The sequence below is a fragment of the Brachyhypopomus gauderio genome, unplaced genomic scaffold (assembly GCF_052324685.1).
Source record: "Brachyhypopomus gauderio isolate BG-103 unplaced genomic scaffold, BGAUD_0.2 sc86, whole genome shotgun sequence".
NCBI classification, from domain to species: domain Eukaryota; kingdom Metazoa; phylum Chordata; class Actinopteri; order Gymnotiformes; family Hypopomidae; genus Brachyhypopomus; species Brachyhypopomus gauderio.
The window spans coordinates 1,187,903-1,211,319 of NW_027506907.1; the positions used below are offsets into that span (position 1 = coordinate 1,187,903).

Genomic DNA, 23,417 nt, shown 5'->3' on the forward strand with positions numbered 1-23,417 from the left:
GAGTGTGAGAGAGATCGCGCTCCCAAGACTTGCCCCGCCCCCCCTGCCACTGACCAATCCGTCCTCCTGCTCTCCAGCCTTCAAGATGCAGGGGAAGGGCGGAGCTGCACTCTGCAGGAGGCGGAGTCAGGGGCGTGTGGCCACACCCCCACACAGGGACTGCTGAATTCTGGGCCGCAGCAGACGGACATTCTGGACATGCTGTACCGCACCACGGAGTCCGCCATCGCCGTGGTTACCAAACTCTCCACTGGTGGGAAAAGGGGGTTACGCCCCTCCGTTTCATGACGCAACTTCCTTCCTCTCCTCCCTCTTCATCATCACTTTTTTGCACCTTTTAAAACTCTTGCGTTTATTTCACCATCTCCTCACGTCTTTCTGACTGTTCTCCTGTTAGGGTGTTCTCTGCTTGAGGCAACGTAGTCAGGTTTCACGCTGTGTTACTGTTGCTAAGGACCTATGAGTCTGACCATGAGCGGCAGTTACCGCGGTTACATCCACGACTGCGCTACTCCCACCCGAACGGGAGAAAGAAAAAAAAATCAAATAAAATCATGACAAATTAAGAGAGTATCGCAGCTATAGCACATTTCTCAAAGGGCAAAAAGGTATTTATTTTCCTGTTCTGTTTGTGTTTGTTTAGAGGTTGCTGTACTGACCCGGGGGATTGGTTTACAGACATTAGGTCCCTTCTGTTCATTTCATTTGCGTTTTTAATCGTTACGTGTCCTTGTCTTCTGTGCCAGTTGTTTTGTGCTCGTCAGAGCGAGGCGGGAGTTGCCGTGCTGACTGAGGGCTGTTCCCCTCTCCGTCTGTTCCCTGTGGTTAATATTGAAGCTACGTTTACTTGTACATTAAACAGAAAAAAAGAACCACGACAAACTTGATTCTGTAAAGAATCCTCTAGTTGTTGCCTGGCATTGTAAAAGAGATGATTAAGTGTGTATATATATATATATATATATATATATATATATATATATATATATATATATATATATATATATATATAGTTTAATACTTTGTAAATGAGAAGATTAAAAGTGTGTATGATGAGATATATATATATATATATATATATATATATATATAATGTGTGTGTGTATATATATATGTATGTGTGCGCACACACATGTAAGATATATGTATACAGTATCTATGGGATGATTTCATACATGCTGTATACGTCTACTGTGTATATACATATGCTGTATATGTATATAGACCTAATGGTGCTTTATCAGACACAAGGTATGTGTTGCTTGCATAAGGCACACCTGATGTAACTGTTGGAGCTATATTTTATTTACTGAGAAACATTCCATAATCTAATGTCATTCTTTCATTTTCTGTTTTCTTGTTTTTTTTTCTCCATTTTTTTCTTCTTGATTTGTTTTAATATAGGATAACTTAATAAAATTTTAATATGATTTAATTATGAACCAAGTCAAGTGGTGGACACAGTTCTTTATAACTCTTATCTTTAACAAGCCCAAACATTTGCTACAGTCCCATAACACCTGCCAAGCAAATTGGTGAACAATTCACATCATATAAAAGTAAAAAAATACATTTTCTTGCAAAATATAGTCATTTATTTAAATATATTTATTTAATTAAGCGCCATTGCACATGTAATAGTTAGCATCAAGTGACACAGTAATAATTAAAGGCAGAGTTGTTTTTTACAGAGTTGTTTTTTAAGTGCATGAAAACAATGTTGAGTTTTGTTTTTTTTCTCTAGAGGTGATACCGATTTATTGTTTTTTATTCTAGTATTGATTGTTTTTAATTCTGTCGTTGATTTTCTAACCTGCTCAATGCCACAGTCAAGAGTTTAATGTGTTTCACTATTCACATGTCAAAGGAAGTCTAACCAAGTCCTTCAGAGCTCCGTGCTGTTCTTCAGGAAGGGTTCTGTTGGGTTTTTACACTAGTGATGTCTGAAAGTCCGTGTGTGTGCAGCTCCTTCAGGGTCGGTGACCACACGGAAGATAACTTCACCATGCTAAACCTCCTAAATTAAGAATAATCTGTATGTGGGCATAAAAATCAGGCTTAAAAACTGCATGTGGGTCCCTTAGACACATCTGATGTCTTTCTGCTGCTGTAGTGACTTCCCTGTTCCTGTGGGATGGGAGGCAAATGTCACTGTAGTAAACAATGTGAATATCTGGACGTTGCGTTTCTATTGGCAACCAGCAGAGCTCCCTACCCTCTTGTTCTTCAACATGATGCCGTTGGTTTTCCTGTGGATGGAAAGAAGATGTTCAAGATATGAGCTGGTTGATTTGGCACCAGCCAAACGCTCAAGGATAAAACTTTATACTTTTTTTCCTTCTATTTTTAACCTGGAAGATGAAATACAAAATGCTTACGGCTCTGTTTGTCCAGTTGTAACACCTTTATCTGAATCTCCCATTTTCATTTTTTTAAACCTTAAGTCAACAAAAAAACATATATGATTTGAATCATGCAAGGACCATGTTGACTATATTGAAGCATGCTTGTATTTAAGCACCTACCTGATCACTGACACCACCACCAGGACTACAAGGCCCACGATGCTTAGCGCCAGCACAACAGAAAGTACAGTAACGAGTGTTGTGTTGTCTTCCAATGTACTGGGTTCCTTCCTCTCTAGTTCCAGGCCAGGGCCATAGATTTTCTCCAGCTCTGTCTTCACTCTCTCCATCTCGCTCTGCAGCTTTCTGGAGGAGTTTGAGGTTCCCATACAGCTCAAATTTTTTAAATAACAATTTTCATAGTAACTGCAAAAATGTTTACATTCCCCCCACCCACTTTGGGGTCAGCTTACTCATTGACTTCCTTAGCGCTCACAATTGCGCCCTTTATGTCCATGGCTATGAAGCTGATGGAAGACTCTGCAGCTCTGTCCCTGCTTCTCGAACGCATGTCACCTCCATTCTCATTTCTCACGCTTATGATGGTCACGTTCCATCCCAGCACGTTTCGCAGCGAGCTGTTGAGGGTAAAAGATGAAGGGTTCAGTCTGAACTTTGCACACCAAGGCTTCTTCGCTCGTGATGAGTGTTTTATTGTGTGGTTAAATGAAGGGTAAATTGATTCGAAGAGTGATCGATGAAGTGGGGATTATTTCAGTTTTAGGTTGATCGACTGGCTACAGCGATAGATCAGATGTCCAGCTTACTCACTTGTAGCTCACTTCCAACTGTGGCACTGCTAACTTGAGTTGATGCATTTTTATTTAGAAATGTATCTAGTTTGCAATGAATGTAGCGACAGTCGTTGTTTAGGTTTGAAGAATTTTCTCAGTGGAAGGTGGTAAAGTGAGAAACACATTTTTTCTGGAATTTGTTCAACCAACTTGCTTGAGCAATACATAATATGCATTATGTATGTTAGTTTTTTACTCAGTATTTTACTCAGTTTACGCACTGTTGTAAGAAAATGTTTTTTAAAAAGTGAGCTTTTACTCACTTTTGAGTTTCTGGAACGTTCTTCTCTACAATGTAAACAGGCTGGTTGAGTGTCATCACCACAATATCGGCACTGCTGCTGTCTTTCACATCAAGCTACAAAGGCCACACACAGCTACCATAAACCTCTTTGCTATATAACTTTTATGGATCTAATAGGTCTTTTGACGGTTCATAGTTAGCAGAAAAAACTGCTCCAATATTTAATATGAAAGGACAAAGGGATCAAATCCCAAAGGTTTACAGCTGTAAAACTCACCTCTATATCAGCTGTGCTGAAGAGTCCCTCTTCATCTGTGACTCTGACCTGACCACTTACCACCTTACCGCCCATGTCTGTCAAATCCACCACATAGACCTGACCAGAAGAGCCCTCCACGTCCAGGAGTGAACTGGGCTCCGCCAGGGAGTAGTGAAGCACAAGACCATCGCCAACGTCAGGGTCGGACGCCTGTGAGAACGCAGACATCATTCGCCCGGCAAGTGTCAAGTACACACACAGGAAACGTAAACATTGCCACCTGTTCCTAAGAACAGTGGGTCACCAATGACACAGGAACAGGATTACTCGTTCGGAGACACCTGACCTGAACAACATTACTGCTGTACGGAGACATAAACTCAGGCCATGCAAGCGTGACCCACCTTTACTGCCGCTACTGGAAATCTGAACGGCGCCATGCTGAAGACCACAGCCTTGTACTTTTTGCTGTCGAAGACAGGAGCCTCGTTCACATCCTCTACCTGAATGATGACCTGTGGAGGGATGGGAGACAGGTGAGCGAGACGGGTGAGGGACTGCATGCAATCAGCATGCCTCAAATGTTTCCTTCTAACTTCATATCACCTTAAAGAATGCTGTGTGTGAATACCACATTAATGCTTGTTTTTGTTTGTTTGTTTATTGGGGTAAATACCGTTGCCATGGTAGTGTTGGGAGGGGTTCTAGTGTCTGAAGCTTCCACCCCAGTGATGAACCATTCCTGTTCTTCTTTATCCAGCATCTTAAGAGTTTTAATTGTCCCAGATTTGTCGATGGAGAAAAGATCTGTGTGTGAGGTCAGTTTGTAAGTGATCTGGTCCAGCTGGCTTCCTGTTGATGCTTTTACTCCGCCCACATCTGTTTCCATTGGTTCGTTCTCCTTTATTGTGAAATAGTAGGTGGAGTTCTCAAAGGTCAAACTGTCCGATAGGGAAACGGCTCTTATCTGGATCATTACGTTTGCTGCAAAATAGGAGAAAGATCAAAATTTCAAAATTGGTTATGAGATCGTCGTATTCCCTGAGTGTTTATATATAGCCTGTTATATAGCCTGTATCATACCGCTCTAAACCCCCAACACTTAAATTTGTTTACTGTTTTAGTATTGACCATTGCCACTGAAACATTTACAGAGTTTGATATAACTCCATGTCATGTGCATTTTGTAGTGTTTTCAGACCTTCAGTGTCATTTTGAGGTGGTATTCCATGATCTTCAGCAATAACAATGAGGTCTATGTCCAAATCATCCTTCAGGTGGGTAAGATCCTTGGTCCAGGTGATGTCTCCTGTCTCAGAGTTCAGATCGACCAGATCAGACGCTGAGGAAAACCTGGAAACAGAAAACATTTGTGTTGTTGCAGCTCTGCTTACATCTAACACATTAAACATAATTGATGAACTGGATAACCCAACTGGATTTATTAATAGCATTTAAACATTTCTGATTACCTGCAATTATTTAATGATGTGATATAAAACATTCTCATTGAAAATGTATATACTATTTTATGTCACCATCTTCCTTTCCTATTTGTTTATTTTTTATTTATAAGTTCTAGATTTCAAGTCATGCCTCTTGCGCATTGTGCGCCATAAATGAGATACACCACCATTGCTGGCTTTGGTGTTTATAGCCGAGGAAGCAAACATCTTGAGTGATGGCATTTCCTCAAAAGCAGCCGTCCTGGGATTTGGACATGCCTTGTAGATCAGTGGACTCAAATCTGGAGCAGTCAAGTAACTCTGTGCGGTGAAGATGCTTGAATTTTCTGCGGTGTACTAACCTGTAGGTGACAATGGAGTTGTTCCCAGCGTCCTGGTCCGTAGCAGTCACAGTCAGCACCAGATCTCCTGCCTTGGCATCCTTGGCTAGCACACGTGTGGAGTAGGAGCGCTGGCTGAAGACGGGAGCGTTGTCGTTGACATCGGTTACGATGATGTTCATCCTGGTAACATTCTGGGGAAGCAGTGATCCACTACATTTTTTAAAGTGTAGTACATCTCAGTTTCTTTAATGGATGTGGGTCTCACTCTTAATACACGTAGGTGTACAAGGATGTGTAACTATTGCATAAAGACCAAAAGGAAATGTTTACTCCTCTTGGTGGAAGGCCCTTATCCTCCGCAATTATTGTCAAATCATAAAACTCTTGTGTCTCCCGATCCAGCTCCCCGGTCACCGTCAGAATCCCATCCTGAGTGATGGAGCAACAAGCATTTCACGCACCAAATAATCAACATTAGGTTAATGCTCTGCATCTGTGGCAAACAACCTTCTCCTCTCACCATTGTTAAGGCAAAGAGATCACTGTGGGGTGAGGTGAAGACAAACACTTCTCCATTGGGTCCAATGTCCATGTCCGATACTTGGATGCGATACACCTCACCTCTTGCATCCTCAGGGATCTCTAAGGGGTTTTGGAGATCTACAAACTGGGGGTTGTTGTCGTTGACGTCCAGAACCGTTATGTTGATGTGAGCAGTGGAGCTTAAACCATTAACAGGCTGGTCTACAGCCACCACCTGTGAAAGTAACAAAGTGAAGTGAGGCAAAGTTCATCATTAGAGTTTTGTAATTTACAATAGAAATGAGCACAGTTAGAAAACTGTGTTAATGTAATGTGCCATATTTTTCAATTGTGATTTTAACCCCAATCGAAATTTGTCCTCCGCATTTACCCATCTGTACAGTGAGAACACTGTGTACATCTGTACACACACACACGTGATCACTAGGTGACTGTGGTGCCCAGAGCGGTGTGCAGCCCTAGCCCAGGGTGCACTTGGGGCTAAGTGCTCAAGGGCACTTCAGTCATGTCCTGGGGTCTGGGAATCAAACCCACGACCAGTCACAAGACCGGTTCTCCTAACCACCAGACCAAGATTACATGACCGTTTAGTTGTTAATACACTAAGTTATTAACAATAAAGGTACGTGGAACATTGCCAGTTTTTTATCTGAGCAGCATTATTAAACAGTAGAAATATTGAAATATTTGTTAGCAAAGGAATTCTTGAACTGGCGCCAGACTGTCCATCTCCACCCTGACGCTGACTCGGGACTTCCTGACCCTGGACAGAGTGCTGTGGTCAGTGAGGGACTGCACCTGGATCATGTAATGGTCTTGTGTCTCTCTGTCGAGGCTGGCGTTGTGCCGCAGGTGCACCACACCTTGACTGTTGATACTGAACGTGTCACTGGACAGAAGGAAGTGCCCATTGTTGAAGCCACCCTTCAGAGAAATGGAGCAGAAACAGATAATGATCAAAAACAGGGCTCTCAAGTTTTGGATTCATGTCAGAGTGTGAGAGTTGTTGACAAGGGGTGGCGAACGTTAATTGTTGGGGGGGGGGGGGGGGGGTGGCGAACGTGAGTAGTTGGGGGGGGGGGGGGGGTTGGTTGGCGGACAGGGCCGGCCCTTCCATTAGGCGATATAGGCAAATGCTAGGGGCGCCGGCTGTCCAGGGGGGCGCTCGCGTGCATGCGGTTTTTTTTTTTTTTTTTTTTTTTTTTTTAAACAAATGAACAATTAATAAATGTGAAAACAAGCAAAGTCCACATACTCATAATTTCATTGTTTAATAATATTAGACAAATTAATAATTCTTATAATAACAACAATCGACACCTATCACCCGCGCGCCAACCCGCCCTCCCCCGCGCGCTCTGCGCACCTCGTTACTGTTTCTCTGTGGGGAAAAAGACACCACAGAGTGAGTGACATCTCCCTGTAAAGACGTCAAAAAGGGAGAAGTCCTCTGGTGCCCAGGGTAGAAAAATGAGAAACGTGGAGGAGGAAAGGCGGCAAAAAACAGGTAATATAATGGTAATATGTGGTGAATTCACTATACCATTGGCGAACCGTCAGGGACTTCAACGCCTTCTCTGAAGGTTAATTGATCTTAAAAAGGATGCTTTATCTATTATATGTAATATATGTTAATAACGCTGCACCAATAATTTGTATTTTTCCTATAAATCGGCTTTCAAATCCACTTTTCGTACTTGTGCTTGAAAAAAACCTCAGCGGTGAAATAAAAAATCAACCAATCAGAATATTTCACACCGTTGTTTCTAGGTAAAAGAGAGAAAGGCCCTTTTACATTGAGAGCTTTTATTATAGATTGGCAGTTTTATCAACCAATCATATTATCAAATTAGAATCGTGGGGGTGTGCTCCAATGGTCTCTCATTTTTATTTGAAACATATCCAAAATGTTGCCAATCTGTAGCTGTTGTGTTTTCTTTGAAACCAGCTCGCTTGACTCACAACACTCAATTGTCATTGTGGCTTTTTCCCCTCTGTATGATCTTAGTGAAAACCGCCACTGTCATCATACTGCCCAATCCTAGTAGGTGCTATGATTAGCTTAGCTTAAAATAAATATATACTAATATTGCGGATGCACTTTTGAAATAATAATGTTGCAGTAGGCAAATTGCCCTGATTAGCACTGGTGGTAGTTGTTGTTTTTAATTTATTTTTTAAATTTATTATTAATATTTAAAAGTTGTTCTCTGCACTACGTTATGTAAAATAGTTTTAAAATATTTTTTGTGCAACACCTTTATATATATTGCTTGTTATATGGTAATATTTAATTCATTTGCTTTTTATTTGTTTCTTTAATAGTGACACAATCAACCCGATGATTGATGATACAGGGGGCGCCAACCAAAATCTTGCCTAGGGCACCACATTGGTCAGGGCCAGCTCTGGTGGCGGACGTAAGTTGTTGAGCGGGGGGGTTGTTGTATATCGATCGATCGCCAGTGGAGGGCGACATAGATATGGATCGGAGGTAAATAAACTAATGCGTCAAAAGGTCAAATGCGTGTGTCACACGCTCAATGCGTGAGACTTGAGAGCCCTGATCAAAAATCCTAAGGACCACAAATGCTAACATGGCTAATGATTATTAAAAGCTGAATGAGCTTCTGACTTCCTCTCTTTGGAAGCCTTTGCAGCGTTTGGTCATCTCACCTCGTCCTCGTCCGTGACTTCCAGCGACACCAGCGCAGATCCAGAGGCTATGTTCTCATAGACACCAACGTCATACTGGTCTTGGCTGAACTCTGGGGCCTTATCGTTCAAGTCTTCCACCCAGACCTTCACCACGGCGCTGCCTGTAAGAGCCGGAATACCCCCATCCCGCGCTTCCACCTCCAGGGTATATTTCTTAACCTTGCTGTAGTCCAGCTCCTGTGCCAGGTGTATAAGTCCCGACGTGGCGTCTACGGTGAAGGCGAGGGGCAGGGAAGGCTCCTGTTTGGTAATGTGATACGTCACAGCCGCGTTGGGGCCTTCGTCCTTGTCGGTGGCGTTGATGCTAATCACATCTGTTCCCACTGTGGAGTTCTCGGAGACACTGGCCTCGTACTGTTGATGGGAAAAGCTGGGGGCGTTGTCATTGACGTCAGTTACAGTGACTACCACGGAGGCCTCTCCAGAGAGAGATGGCCGACCCTGGTCTCGCGCGACTGCTGTCATCTCGTAGGTGTCCTGGGACTCTCGGTCAAGTGCTGCTGCGATGGTGATCAAACCCGTTGTAGGGTTCACACTAAACATTCCGGCAGAACGTTCTAGAGTGTACAACACCTCAGCGTTCAGCCCAGTGTCCCTATCCGTAGCAGACACGGCGGTCACATTGTCTCCAATAGCTGCGTCCTCTGGTACGTCAATAGAAATCAGACTGGGAGAAAACTCAGGACTGTTGTCATTGATGTCCAGAACATCTACATGGACCGAAGCTTCATCGTGGTTGGTTCCATCTGAAAGGGATACTTGAACAGTGTAGTTCTTCTGGTTCTCGTAGTCCAGTTTGACTTTTGTACTGAGTATTCCTGTCAGGTCATCTATGGAGAACTTGTCTGCTTCTGTGTTGATCGTCAAGGTAACCGGAACAGCCGGAGCCAATGACAGGAAAGCAACCTGATGATCAAAAAATGGAAATTTACTCTTTAAACTTTTTAAATGTTGACAGATCAAACTTTTACTGCCCTAGATCAAAATTATCAGATGATCTCTGGTATAGTTATTGATTGCAAGCACAACCATGCCACAGCACTACATCATCTGAAACACTGTTTTGTGTCCTCCTGCAGTGTACCTAAGGAAGGGCAGTAGACATGTCACGCAGCCCAACAGCTGGAACTCACAACACCCTGAATCCTTCAGTTTGACTAACCTGATCCTCTTCGTATTAAATACATCCGCTACTCATCACTGTTTACTATACATACCTGGACACCCACGCACCCTTTGTGAAGCATTGCCGAACCTAGTAAGCCTACCGACCATTTCTTACTGGTTTATATGGTAAATTGGACTGGTTTATCTTAAGTCATTCATCTTGATCACCCTTTTGTATTGTTTGCCTTGCCTGGATTTTGCTACTGTGTTTCTGGACTTGGGACTGTTTTTTAGTTCATTTTTTGTATTGAGATTTGGATGGATATTCAATCTCTAAGTTTGACCCCACTTCCGTTTCTAAGAGTTCAAATGAACCCATTCCAGTCTGCATGTGTCTGTTCATTCTACTATGTCTCATGCCTCACAAGATGGTTCTGAGAGACAGACAGTAGACAGTTCTGACACAGCTGGACATTAGACATTTCAGACAGACAGTGACGGTAAACAGTCCGTTTGACAGACGGAGAGTAGACAGTTCTTCTCACATACAGTAGACAGTTCTATTTGGTCTTTAAATGACTCATTCATTATTTTTTAGGTGTTAGTTCACATTGCCCCTCTTTCCACAGATTGGAGGTGATGGTCAACCTCAAGAAGATCACCTTGATGATTTCTGTGCCTGCCTCTTGTTCTTCTAGAACTTTCCCCTGATAGGTTTTCTGAAGGAACTGTGGGTTCGAGTTTCCAGGAGCTTTAATGTCAACAAGGACAGAGGAAAATCTGCTCACTGTGCCCCCTATGGACGTGGAGGGGAATCACAAACATTGATGTAACAGTTAGGCCAAGTTGTAAATGCTTTCTGCTGTGGAAATGTTTTTGTCATTCTCCAGTATTGGAGTTGTTGACATACCATCTTGTGCAGAAACATAGAGTAGAAACTGGAGGATCTTGTTTTCCATAAGTGGGATGGTTTTGTTTAATGTTATCTCTCCTGTGTGTTTGTCCATGTGGAAATAGCCCTCTTCATTCCCAATGTTAATAAAATAACTGATTTGTCCATTTGGGCCTTCATCTAGGTCTGTTGCTTCTACCTGTACAAATTATGGGGAGAGAACAAATTAATACGTATATACGGAACTAAGGTTCTTATGTTTATTGTTTTAATTAATTATGTAATTGGTCATATACACCCAAGTTGTATAATCAAAGTACAGGCCAGCAGCAGTGATTTATGTCATAGTCATAAACAATAACTCATAAACAATCAAATAACTCAAAGCCGTTACCTTGACAACCAGCATTCCAAGAGTCTGATCAGCAGAAACTTTGCCCTCGTATCTGGCTGTTCCGAACACTGGACTATTATCGTTTTCATCCGAAAGGGAGATGTTGACGGCGGCCATCGCTATGTCTGTGGAAGGAGCTTTGTCTTTGGCCTCGATCTTGGCATTTTAGGAAGAAACGGCAATAAAACTTCAGTTGATTAATAGAATACGTACTGTGGGTAAAGAGTTGAATCATTTTGTTATGTGATGATATACCACATTGTCAGTGGTTGGGTATAGGCATACAACAACTGAGATTTTTTATCTTATTAAACTATGATGCAGGAAGGACTTCTGCCATTAACGTAACACCTGTGCTGATGCAAAACAAAATCTCATCTTTTCTGATTTGAAAGGATACACTAATAATGGTATTTGTGTTCGAAGGATTGTATAGATTTTTTATGTAATGTGTCTGTGCTTTGAACTCATTACATTTTATGATATATTGTTTTATGACACGTACGCTGTCATTTTATGACATTGTTTGTCTGTTGACTAATTCTTACATGAAAGTAAAAGTTCCTGTTGGTTTCCCTGTCCAGCTCTGTGGATGACTTCACCCTGATGGAGTTATCTGACCCGATGTAGAAAGGAACCGTATCTGGAATGATTTGTAATGTTCCCATGAAGCCTCCCTGGGGATTAAGTGAATCTTATTAAATCAGTTCCAAATACACCACACAACATTTACAGTTTTGCAAAGTTTAGGATCTGTACAGTTGGATGACTGTACCTTATCCAAGTCTGTTATGTGGACTTGAAGCACAAACTGGTCTCTGGGAGAATTTTCTAGAATAACTGCAGTGTACTTGTCCTGGTCAAACTCGGGCATGTTATCATTCACATCCTCGACTGTGACGGATACCACAGCTTCGGCTGTCTTAGTGCTGTCATCCTCCTGTGCTGCCTAAACACACACACACACACACACACACACACACACACACAAAACCTGACATGTCTTGATGTTCCTTTTGTCCTTTGGATTGTAAACATTGGCCTTTTCTCTCATGATTTTGTTTGTCTGCTTTTCCGATAAACACCTACCTGTATTTGTATTACAATATTATCTATCTCCTCCCTGTCCAGTGCCTGGACCACTGAGATGACCCCGCTGTTTGGGTCGATGTTAAAGCTGCTCCGATATTTGACTGGGTTGACTGGAACATGCATATGAGAAAAATAAATCTTTGCAATAAGCTTCATAGGAATTAGGAATTTGCCAAATAGCAACTGAAGATACAGACACTGGGCTGTAGATCAACTCTTGGCTAGAGTCATGAAAATGTTTCAGTAATGTTTTACTGGTCAAGGATTTTCTGAACTTATTGTCCTGGGCAACAGAGATGTGTGAGTGAGCTGGTATGATAGTACACCTGTAGTGATGCTGTACACTATAGGCTGATTGATTCCTGTGTCTCCATCTTGAGCTTTTACAGCCTCTGGAGAGAGTGTTGAGAAAGGGCCCAGCTGAGGTCCAGAGAAACATGGAGTGAAGTTGTAGTAAATGGAAATGCAACAGCCCTTCAAATGCCATCACTGTTTGATAGCATCACAGATGCAAACATTTTAAGAGCTGAAGAAATACAAAAAGATGCAAGGTTTGATATAGAATGTAGATGCTGTACCTCGTTCTCTGGAATAGATGCCTCGTACAGACTGTGATCAAAATAAGGGTTCATGTTGTCAAAGTCTATTACAGAGATGACAACGTTTGCTGTATCTTGGAGGTCCCCAGGGTCCTGCAGAGAACAAAAAGGTAAAGCTACCCTGTGCAAATTCTTATAAATGTACTGGAGACATACTGGGGAACAGGGGTCACTGCTTCCAGAGATCTACTACCAGATTACCTCCAACCCTAATCTAACACACCAGGTCAATTATATTATTCTTTTTTATATATTTTATTATCTTCTTCAGACATCCTTGATCAGCTGAATGGGCCCTAGGGTTGTCCACTGGGTTGACATAGTCCACTCGTTTGACGTTGCTATCAAACACACCTGTCTTGACTTTTGATTTTGGCAAATGAGCAAAGCTGACAAAAATGTGACCTCTTTCACTACTAAAACTTGTGTGTAAACAGTATTTTAACGTATGAGTTTTGAGATGCATCTTGGATTTCCCACACAGGACACCAATTAGAAGGGTTAGTGTCCAGGCCTACCTTAGCTACTACGACGAAGTTGTAGAGACTGACGGTGTTGTAGTTAAGACGCCTGATCAGTCTGATGTTCCCATCACTTCTCATCTCAAACTCGTTTGGAATAGGAGGCTGGAAATGGAGCGTCATGGTTACCATTAGACCAATGAACCAGCAGCGTTAAAAGACAGCAGTACAGCAGCTGTGAGATCTGAACCCACACCTCCGTGAGGAGACCAGGAAGCCTAACATCTGGATGCTCATTCAACTTCAGTCTAGTGCCTTAGACTGCTCGCCCATTCCAACTTATTAACATGGTTAATGAAACCAACATCAAGCAGTTGTGGTGAAAAATATTATTATTGTCTGTTTGTTTGTTTCTTTATTTAATAAATTTGCCATTAACCCACTACAGAATTGGTTCAAAAGGTTATTTCCTATCATGTAAAATGCACTTGACATGAGTTGTACAGTAGGTTCCAAAGTAGCTCACCAGTATGGAGTAGCTCACAACGTGGTTCTGGGGTAAGATATCAACATCCACTGCTATGACTTTCAACACATCATTACCCACCTCCAATGTCTAAAAAAAAGTGGACATTTCGTGTGTAAAGTATTAGTAAAAAATACACCAAACTGCATCCCAGAGTAACTCTGAGTTCACTCTGAGGTGGTGACATATATTATGTTCACAGAATGACAATAGAAAGCAAATCTTTAAATAAACGTGTTGCAGGATGCAAGATTTGACCAGACTCACCTCAGACACCTCAGTTTTGTATTGTTTGCTTTGAAAAACTGGACCATTGTCATTAATGTCCTCAACTTTAAGGGTACGCTTATTTTTCACCTGTGATGTAAAAAATGTAAAACGTTTTCAAAAAAAAGTTTTATCTTCCATCAATGAAAGATTCAGCTCTTCTCTTAATTTGGACTTACTCCTGAATTTGTGCAGGTCACTGCATAAAACAACGTTTCACCAAGCTAGTGAAGAGAAAAAATGATCAATCAAATTGGAAAATCAAATACCCAACTTTTATATTTAGCCTATATAAGAACTCAACTTCTACAGGTATATAAATACTCAACTTCGATAAGTATATAAAAATTGTTACATATTGCAGACTGGCCCCACATTAACACATATCACTATGGGGAGAGGCAACAGGACATTAGGTTAATGTTTTATCACACCTCCCCTACAAATGTGTCATGTAAGTGTTTGCAACCATGAAGAGCTCAAGTTAAAGGAAGCGGGAACGGAAGGCACAACCAGAACATCGGCGTCCAGAGCTTTGGTGGTTTGGACAGTGGCTGTCTCTGCTCCGGGGGTAAAGTTCAGCTTAAGGAAGGTCACACCAATGGGGAAGACGTCAGACTCCAGCACCAGGGTGTCCGTGGGCGGGATGTTGGTGATAGTCTCTACATCCCCTGTGTGAGAGAGGCTTTCAATCTTTTGTTCTCAAAGGAAATGAAACTTTACATGCTGTACATCAGGATTTCTCCTGATCTATAGGAAAAGGTAATCAGATTTATAAGCAGTAATTTATTAACATAGATGTATTTATTTATGCCATATGTATGCCATTTTGGTTGCTTTGGCTTCACAATACGGGTGGGCATTTTTGGGTTTTATGCTGAATTTGAAGATGTTTTATATTTTTTATTGTGTATACTAAAGTGTGTAAATTGTATTAGTATATAGTACTCATTCATAAACAAATTGTTATAGCAGCCCTGTTAAATGTATACAGCATGTTTCAGTGTTATGCACAGACATGTTTACCTTCATAGCCTTCAATGACGCTGCCCACATTTTGCTCACTTTCATTTACACAGTTTATATCTGAGGTCCCTGGTGAAAGCAGAGAGTGAATAATGTAATATTCTCCTGTGACATTCTCCTCCATTAAAGAGGCTCAATGTGACATTTATCTTTCGTCTTGAATCGGGATAGGGGGAGACACAGGCAGCACACTGTGGAAGGGGCAGAGATTGAAAAGTCATCTTTAACCTCATCTACACTGTCTTTTCAAGCTTAAAGCCATAGTTCACCAAGTATTTATTTCTTTAATTCTTTCTTTCATTCATTCTTTTCCCAAAAACTCACTGAGAGATGTCTCGCTTTCCTCATAAAAATCTCTGGGACACAAGATCAGATCATATCTGGCAGTGAGACATACAGAACACTGGATGGGTTTATAGGGAGATTATGGCTCCTGGGAAACAGAAACTAGCTGTCATTAGTTTCTTCTGAATCAATACACTACACTGTTTTAGTAATGATCAAAAAACCATACTCGTGAAAGTATCACAAATTGAATGTAATGTACATATTGATAATCTAGCAATAATCTAGGATGTGGCATTTTTATATGTCTCAATAAGGGACATAAATTACAAGTTATTACAAAAAATAGTTACTTGATGGTCAAATATGATTTTGTTGTTTAGACTACACCACGAGTGGTCTCAGTCAACAATGTTCTTATAATTAAAGAATGAATTATAATTAAAGAGTTAATTAATTATTCATCAAAATTTTAAGACCATGTGAATCAGCATTCCTTTTCTCCCCTTCTGTGCCCTTTTCTCCCATAAATGTACTTACCAATAGCGCCCCATACACTGTGTACACACAAACAGGTCAGAATGGCTAAACAAGTGCTCAGGTTCATGTTGTCCATGTGTATCAGGTGTGCAGCGTTCCCACGCACACCTGGCTGTGTGATCCTGGTTGAGTGTGCCTCTCGCCTCCGTCAAGTTCGGACAGAAGTGCAGGTGGAGAACTTCAGGCAGGGCAGATCAAACTCCTCCTGTCCCCTCCTGTCCCCTCCTGTCCCCTCCCTTTCTCGTTCTCTGTCTCTCTACTTCCTTCTCTCGATGGCTTGCTGTAAAATCCAGTGACCGTTAAACAGGCGTTGACGCGTCTCAAAGGTCTCTGTTGAACAGCACTCAACAGAGTAATATCTGAGACTTATTGGACCTGCTGTATATGCCTACACTGCCTGGCCATAGTTACCTTCACGCCATTGTCATGGCAAAAAAGTGCGTGTATATTTTTCAGGTAGCAGCTTTTAATGGTCGACAAACTTTATCTCAATTCATTCATCTGATGCTATCTCACTGTGACTGTTCCTAATGGAGAATCTTGACTATATCCCCATTTCCCTTTGTGGGATCTGAACTGTTCTTATCTTCACACTGAATTATCTTAATGTTAAACTTGCTCCTGCCATTAAATAAGGATATGGTACATGTTATCACTGGGTAACTGTGGAGAATTCCCTCCATGAGAAGTTTATTTAGGCACCGTTAGGGGTCATTACCAGGCAGGTGTATGGCAGCTTGTGCCTTTTATATTGGTGAGCTGAACTGCTCGGTTACATTAAGCATGAGGTTTTCTGAAGTGACAGCAAAACAGACTAAACATAAAGTCCGTCTATTTTTATTTAAGTATACGCAACAAACAGCAGGACGTTCACAGCGACTGTGCAATACAATATTTGTTGCATTGAGAGTGAATGTCCTGTTGTTTAGATTGTAACTCTGTACGTTCATATTTCATGTTCCTCTTACGCCAATGTTAGATTTAAGTATGTGTACTACTATATTCTCATAGAATATTGGTTTTCTGTTTGCCATGCCTGTGGGATGCGGTTGCCAAAAAGAAAATACTAGACGAACAGTGCACGAGGTTGCTACTGTTGACCACTGAAATCACGTGGATACGCGCCTGTCTCACGTGATGAGAGTCACGGGATGAGGGTCACGTGATGGGGGTCACGTGATGAGGGTCACGTGATGTGACCGTCAACATCCACTATGTCGGACGCAGAGAACGTGAAAGCGTTGAACGGGCTGCTGAACGGTATAGCTCAAAGGGTTTACTACGGCAAATCAGAAATATCAGAAGAACTGCTGAAAAATGAAATATATCCCGACATGTCGCAAGAAGAATTCCACGCGTTGCACGACAAGATGAGAGGTCTTTTAAAGGTAATCATCGTGGTTTGTAGCTAAACATGCGAACAGAACGCTGTTGAGACAGTTTGCTGGCTGGATGTTCGTTCATCATGTGTGTTGTGCACTCCACCGAGGGTGTCTGTAACTTGATTTATTGTATTTACAGTTTGGTTGTAATCTCGAATGAACTGCATTTTTATGTAATTTTTTGCAGTGAGGCCCTGCAAAGATTTATTAGTTAACACATTCATATAACTACATTCACTAGACTTTTACTGCAAGGCCTGCACATCTTACTTTTTGTGCTTGATCAAAGTTGATATTTTATAAACAGACAGATTTAGTGATTGTATTTTTTTTAGTTTTGTAGTTAGCTGGCTAGCCAAGGTTAGCTGTGCTGTCGTAGTTATGTGCTACGTTGCACGTTTGAGAGGGATTCACTGAACAGCCTTTCTCAAGGATGATCCAGATGGTAGGAGAATGTTAGAAACTAACAAGATACTGAATACTTAATATCCACAACGCAACCAGCTTCATTATATTTTTCATTTAATAATCACTCATCAAACAAAAGCAGTAAAGTTTCTGCGTGGCCCACATCAGCCGCCAGATGGCAGCATTCCGCATTGTTCGCTCTTGTTACACATTTAGTTTTTTTGCCAAAATCCGGACTCAGCACACCTACACCAAGTATTCTCTATTCTTAATTTGTCTGGGTGTGTTTACATTTGCATTGAGTTCCAGACTGTGGCTTCGTAAATATTTGTATTATTATCAAATGCAGTTTCATCTAGATTTGCTTCTCACAGAACTGTCTTTTTTTTTGTTCGTTTCTTTTGCGTGGCCATCACCCGCCAGTCGATGGCCGTGGCAGACATGGACCAAACGCAGCTGGACGCCTTCCTCACGGCTCAAACGCGCAAGCACGGCGGCGTGAGCGCGGAGCAGGCGGCCGCTCTGGCGCGCTTCTGGAAGGCTCACCGCACCCGGGTGCGGGACAGCCTGCTCTCGCAGAGCCGCTGGGAGCCGGCCCTCCGCGCCCTCGACTGGAGGGTGGACGTGCAGACGGCGTCCAGTAGGGGGCGCGCATCCAGCACCCCTGTGGCCCTGGTGGAGTTGGAGCTGGGACGAAACGGGCAGGTGAGGGAGGGGATGGAGTCATTCAGGCTCTTTTATTCGTCTGTGGAATGAATATTTATTTATATAGTGCTATTTATATCATATGTTATCATATGTCACAAAGCAGCATTACAAACGCATTGGTTCAGATACCTAATGAGCAAGCCAGGTGTGACCGTGGCAAGGAGAAGGCGGGGATATTGGGAAGAATGAGTGAACGGATGAGTGTGAAGAGTGTAGGCAGCGTGATGGTGTAGCTGTGCGTGCCAAAACGTGCTTGTACTGGGAGTGTGCCTTTTTAAAAACTGATCTGAGATCTGTGCTTCGACGTGGTGAACACTGGACCCATGTCTGCAGCAGCATGCATGAGGTAAACTGCAGATCTAGCGTTTAGCAGCTTTAAGGCAGGAGAGAAGTACAGTAGAGGGTTTGGGGGCTTTACCAGTCAGGCACCTTGTTATTTAAAGCGAGCCAGAACTTGCTTGGTGACTGGTACTCTGTGATGAATGCGTTTGCATTATCTCACATCTGATGTTTGTGGTCACGTGGGTGTGGTTCAGGGGGCGTCTGCGCTGGGTCCTCCTTCAGTTCTACAGACAGCCCGGTCTGCCTCCCGCTGCAGCTCCATTCTTGAGGCTCTTGGTCAGCTGAACAACTGGAGCAGGATTACGTGTGTGTGTGTGTGTGTGTGTGTGTGTGTGTGTGTGTGTGTGTGTGTGTGTGTGTGTGTGTGTGTGTGACCTGACCTGGACCCTCTACACGACGGCGCTAGAGAAGCAGACGCTCGAGAGTGAACAAACGGAGGTAGAAAGATGGGTGTGGTCAGAGAGGACATGACCGAAGCAGCTCAGCTCTAGCCTCTCTTTTTCTGCCTATCTTGAATTACCCACTTAGACATCCATTTGTGTTTGGAGACGCAAGCAATTCAGATCCTCCGGGGGACTTTTGTCTTCTGTCTGGTGGTGCAGATCTGGGAGTCTCTGCTTGTCTGTAGCAACCACATGGTTCCAAGTAAACCTTATATGATTTACCTTTGTGATGCCCTAAAATATTGGCAGTGAGAGGCATGATCTATATTTTTTAAAGTAATTAAATACAAACAACATTTAATAGATCTTTCTGTGCTTCAGTTGATGGTGCTGATAGTGATGGGCAGTGATGAATGGAACTTGTGGACATTGTGCACTATCCAGATCATTTCCTGTGCCAACACGTAAGGGTCGTGGACTGTTCCCACAATCAATTGCACTAAAAGCCTAATAAACCAACAATGATCATGGGAAACGGAGAACCTTGAGAGGAGTACTTCCTCTCTTACACACCCACACCATAGCGTCTGTTGAACACAAATGTTCAATAAAAGCATAGTTAATGGGTAATTTTATATTTATTAGACTTCAGCCTCATGTACTAGCATGGGGATTACTTCCATGGAAACAACAGGGCAATATTTTAATTTGTTCTGGACATTAGCATCTGCTAACTGCTGCACATGCTCACCTACTGATCCTGCAGACCCTGGGGCTGCAGACCATGACGGTCCACCCTTTGGTTGGACCGCTGCGCTTGTAGAAACCGCAGGACTGGCCTTTGGTCTTCGCAGGTCTGGTCTTCTACTGTAGGAGTTCACAGAACTAAATGCCAAGAGAAGGCAGGCGATGAGGGAGCTTATTAGATTTCCTTTGGCGTGTGTGTGTGTGTGTGTGTGTGTGTGTGTGTGTGTGTGTCAGTATCTAACTACACTGCCCTTACAGTAACCCCAGGTCTTTAGTGTCAGGTGAACTGTGCGTATTTGTGCCTCCGGGCAGAGCTGTTGATCAGGTGTTGGTGGAATACGAGACAAAAATGCTGACCATGCTAAACATGCTAACGGGACTAGTGGTTGTGTGTTAGCATAAGCTTATTTAATTCTGACATAGTGTTTTGTGGGGTCAAAAATTGGTTTAATACAATTGGTTTAATACAGCAAATTCAAACAAGTACATGTAGTCAGTGTTTCATGTGTATCTGCTGTAACTGTTGACCGTATGACCTCCTGTGTCTGCAGTGACTTCAGAGCTCCTTTGTGAAGTTCACATGCAGTAAAACTAAGTTCATCTGCTGTCCACAGGGAGATATTTTAAGAAATACTGGTTACAGACCAGAGAATTTATTTCTGAAAACAACATTTTACTGTTTAATGGCTGGGATTCTTTAATCGGAAGAATGTGTTCTTTCTTGTGTCCCTTTTGGCCAGCTGCTTAAATTGGCTCATCTTATTGTCAGTTGACATTTGAGCACTTTGCTTTGTGTCGTCCTCCAGATGAAGGTTGAAGCCCCGCCTCGGGGTGGGTGGGGCCAGTGAGGGGGGTGTGTCCCTGATCTAGTCGAGGCTGTTGAGTACGTTGTGTAGGTGAGCTGGTCTAGCTCAGACTTGTCTCTCAGTTTGTGTGGTGTCATGTAGGCAATAGCAAACATGCTAGTCTCAGCCAGAGCGAACGCCTCAGGGTGTTTGTGTTTATCTCTTTATTAATGTATCTATAAAGATGATAAAACTCAAACATTATGCAAATCATCTGTTTGGGATGTGACCGTGTTGGAAGTTTTAATGGCAGTATTTCAAGTGGGTCATGCAGTGTAAAACCAGCCACACATGTAGTCTTCCTAGAGCACAGGGATTACGGGTGACTCTTGAACCCACATCCACTCCTTGTGGTTACAGCCTGAGGTGGAGGTGCATCATGAGCATGGAGCCTGTGCTAACGGCGTAAGGGCAGGGAGTTTCCCCCCCGAAGAGATCAGTGTGGCACTGGCAGCATGACAGGAAACATGAGCGCATTAGCCAAATCAGTGTCCGTAACGAAGATGAACGCCTTCCTCTCGGGAGGCTCCGCCTTCTCTGGCGCTTCCCTTTTGCCCATTACACTAGACGTGGACACCGGTCACCCCCCCCCCCCCCCCCCTCCTACCAGCCACACAGAGCAGCTCCAGGTGCCTGTGCGTGCCCGGCTCTGTTCAGACACGTCCTGCTTCAGGTTGGCCGGGTGATTGTGGAGTTAGATGTCTTGTTGTGTGGCTTGAGTGGTGGAGACCTCACTGAAGCTGCTCGTCAATGCCCTCGCGGACGAGCCGGCTCTGCTCCACCCCCCGTGTACGGTGCCACCATCTGAACTGGCACAATAAACTATAACGTCATTATTTTTTCACTTTATTTGTGGTGATTTCAGGGTGAGGGTCAGGTTAAAGCTGTTTTATTTGGGGGCTGGAATGTTTTTCGTGCTAATTTTTGACTGTACATCAAAACCAACCAGTCACACGACATCATACAGCGTCTGTCTGTCTGTCTCTACTGTTGTCTAGTAATAGGACCTCAGGGACGATGTCCTGTCTCCTGACAGTCTCCACCTCATCAGCAGTCCTTATCTAAGGCCCATCTGCATTATTGCTTTAGTAAACCTAAATGAAAGCAACAGGCCTTCATCTCAATTGTGTGTGTGTGTGTGTGTGTGTGTGTGTGTGTGTGTGTGTGTGTGTGTGTGTGTGTGTGTGTGTGTGTGTGTGTGTGTGTGTGTGTGTGTGTGTGTGTGTGTGTGTGTGTGTGTGTGACTTATTAGTTGAAGTACAAAAGCATTGTGTTCCTGTGTATGTGTCTAATTCAGCAGATGTCTCTCCCTAGTATTGGGGTCAGGCTGTGAACCCATGATCTGAAGACTGTGGTCAGGGTGTATTCGATCCTGTTTTGCTCTGGCCCTATAAGGCTGCATGGTTGCTCCTCTTTATGATGCCGTGACATAAATGTTGCGTAGGCCAGGTTCACAGAGCAAACGGGATCTGACTCCTCTCACTAGGGTTCCAGAAACCACAGCAGCTTGTTTTCAGACTGGACGGTGTTTTTCAGTATCATGGGTGGAGGGGTTACTGTTCATTTGCCTACTTTGACTTAATGTTTCCTTTCTTTCTCAGGACTCTGAGTTTCTATGCTTGGAATTCGATGAACTTCGGGTTAATCAAGTGCTAAAGAAACTGGCAGAGATTCAGAAAAACATTGACAGCATTGTACACCACAGCTAGTGTGTGTGTGTGTGTGTGTGTGTGTGTGTGTGTGTGTGTGTGTGTGTGTGTGTGTGTGTGTGTGTGTGTGTGTGTGTGTGTGAATGTGTATAAAAGAATATTCAGAATCACTAATTACTCACCCTAATTACTGTACTCTTTTATTTCTGAATATGGTATTGTCAATAAGTGTCAGTTATTTTGCCCACAAAAGATTTTGTTCATTTTTTAATGGATATCTAGCACTTGTGTAAACTGCCATATTGTCTAAATAAAACATGTCATTTTCCTACACTCTGTTGCATTTATTTATTAGATTTTTTTTCCAGTGAATAAATTTTTTATTTTGCCATTTGTGGAGTCTGTCCCCACTGCCACCGATTCTCTGTGATTCCAGTTAGTTCCAAACACAGCATCCACAGCATGCATTGGCATTTGTTGACAAGACCATGACTGATGTTGACATGACAGTAATAACCCAAAGCAATTAAAAACAAAAACAGTTATACAGCTGTGATGCTGGCACCCCAACACAAACATTCATCCAGGTGCAGTCACTGTCCGTGAGCTCCACTGTACCGGTATTACCACTGTGTCTCCCAGTTTATTCCCAACTTTCCATCATATTCCACAGGCTGGAAGTTTATTTTATATTCAAGAGCAATAGTACAATATGTTCCACAGATGTTTATACATTGTCAGGTTTGTTGTTTCTCTAAAAGTAGTTGAGGTCATATATCTGTTTACCTTATTCCCAAAAGAAATGTGAAAAAAACTTTTCAGTATTGGTTTTTCATTTACTTTCATAAATGAGATGGGGCTACAGTGAGGAACTTGTTTGTGTTGTATTTTAAGGTATTGTATTGTTAGGGTGTTGTTTGTGTTGTATTGTTCAGGTATTGTGTCGTTTGGGTTGTAATGTTAATGTATTGTGTTGTTAGGCTGTTGTTTGTGTTGTATTGTTCAGGTATTG

General features: G+C 42.6%; 3 protein-coding genes across 3 annotated transcripts in view; 2 read left to right on the plus strand and 1 right to left on the minus strand.

Moving 5' to 3' along the window:
* Positions 1-1,446, plus strand: part of usp34 (ubiquitin specific peptidase 34) — a 68,756-nt gene extending 67,310 nt beyond the window's left edge. Inside the window, 1 exon segment of the mRNA XM_076991833.1 lies at positions 1-1,446. This exon segment is cut by the window's left edge and continues 455 nt beyond it. Coding sequence (XP_076847948.1) covers positions 1-288 — 288 coding nt within the window. The 3' untranslated portion in view covers positions 289-1,446.
* A 53-nt stretch (positions 1,447-1,499) lies between these two features.
* On the minus strand, positions 1,500-17,128 carry LOC143493413 (cadherin-23). Its single transcript, XM_076991831.1, has 30 exons — positions 15,942-17,128; positions 15,117-15,185; positions 14,604-14,761; positions 14,270-14,314; positions 14,091-14,180; positions 13,824-13,913; positions 13,355-13,462; positions 12,816-12,929; positions 12,564-12,657; positions 12,235-12,347; positions 11,921-12,094; positions 11,694-11,822; positions 11,146-11,301; positions 10,770-10,950; positions 10,522-10,655; positions 8,711-9,658; positions 6,833-6,958; positions 6,012-6,248; positions 5,822-5,920; positions 5,510-5,682; positions 4,904-5,055; positions 4,379-4,686; positions 4,107-4,217; positions 3,721-3,912; positions 3,463-3,557; positions 2,819-2,983; positions 2,526-2,711; positions 2,379-2,438; positions 2,216-2,249; positions 1,500-2,127 (listed from the first exon to the last, which is right to left on the minus strand). The coding sequence occupies exons 1-30, from the start codon at positions 16,015-16,017 to the stop codon at positions 2,059-2,061; spliced, it is 4,686 nt and encodes a 1,561-aa protein (XP_076847946.1). The 5' UTR covers positions 16,018-17,128; the 3' UTR covers positions 1,500-2,058.
* On the plus strand, positions 17,120-22,738 carry commd1 (copper metabolism (Murr1) domain containing 1). Its single transcript, XM_076991832.1, has 3 exons — positions 17,120-17,329; positions 18,155-18,436; positions 22,358-22,738. Exons 1-3 carry the CDS (start codon positions 17,156-17,158, stop codon positions 22,463-22,465), a joined length of 564 nt encoding a protein of 187 aa, XP_076847947.1. The 5' UTR covers positions 17,120-17,155; the 3' UTR covers positions 22,466-22,738.
* Positions 22,739-23,417: the final 679 nt, after the last annotated feature.

Excerpts from the sequence above, each read along its gene's own strand:
- commd1 (XM_076991832.1), top strand. The coding sequence starts at position 17,156 with ATGTCGGACGCAGAGAACGTGAAAGCGTTGAACGGGCTGCTGAACGGT. Across the intron at positions 17,330-18,154 it reads AGATGAGAGGTCTTTTAAAG|TCGATGGCCGTGGCAGACAT; the intron begins GTAATCATCGTG and ends ATCACCCGCCAG. Across the intron at positions 18,437-22,357 it reads AGCTGGGACGAAACGGGCAG|GACTCTGAGTTTCTATGCTT; the intron begins GTGAGGGAGGGG and ends TTTCTTTCTCAG.
- LOC143493413 (XM_076991831.1), bottom strand. The coding sequence starts at position 16,017 with ATGGACAACATGAACCTGAGCACTTGTTTAGCCATTCTGACCTGTTTG. Across the intron at positions 6,249-6,832 it reads AAGACCATTACATGATCCAG|GTGGTGGCTGTAGACCAGCC; the intron begins GTGCAGTCCCTC and ends TTACTTTCACAG. Across the intron at positions 4,687-4,903 it reads ACCTCAAAATGACACTGAAG|CAAACGTAATGATCCAGATA; the intron begins GTCTGAAAACAC and ends CCTATTTTGCAG.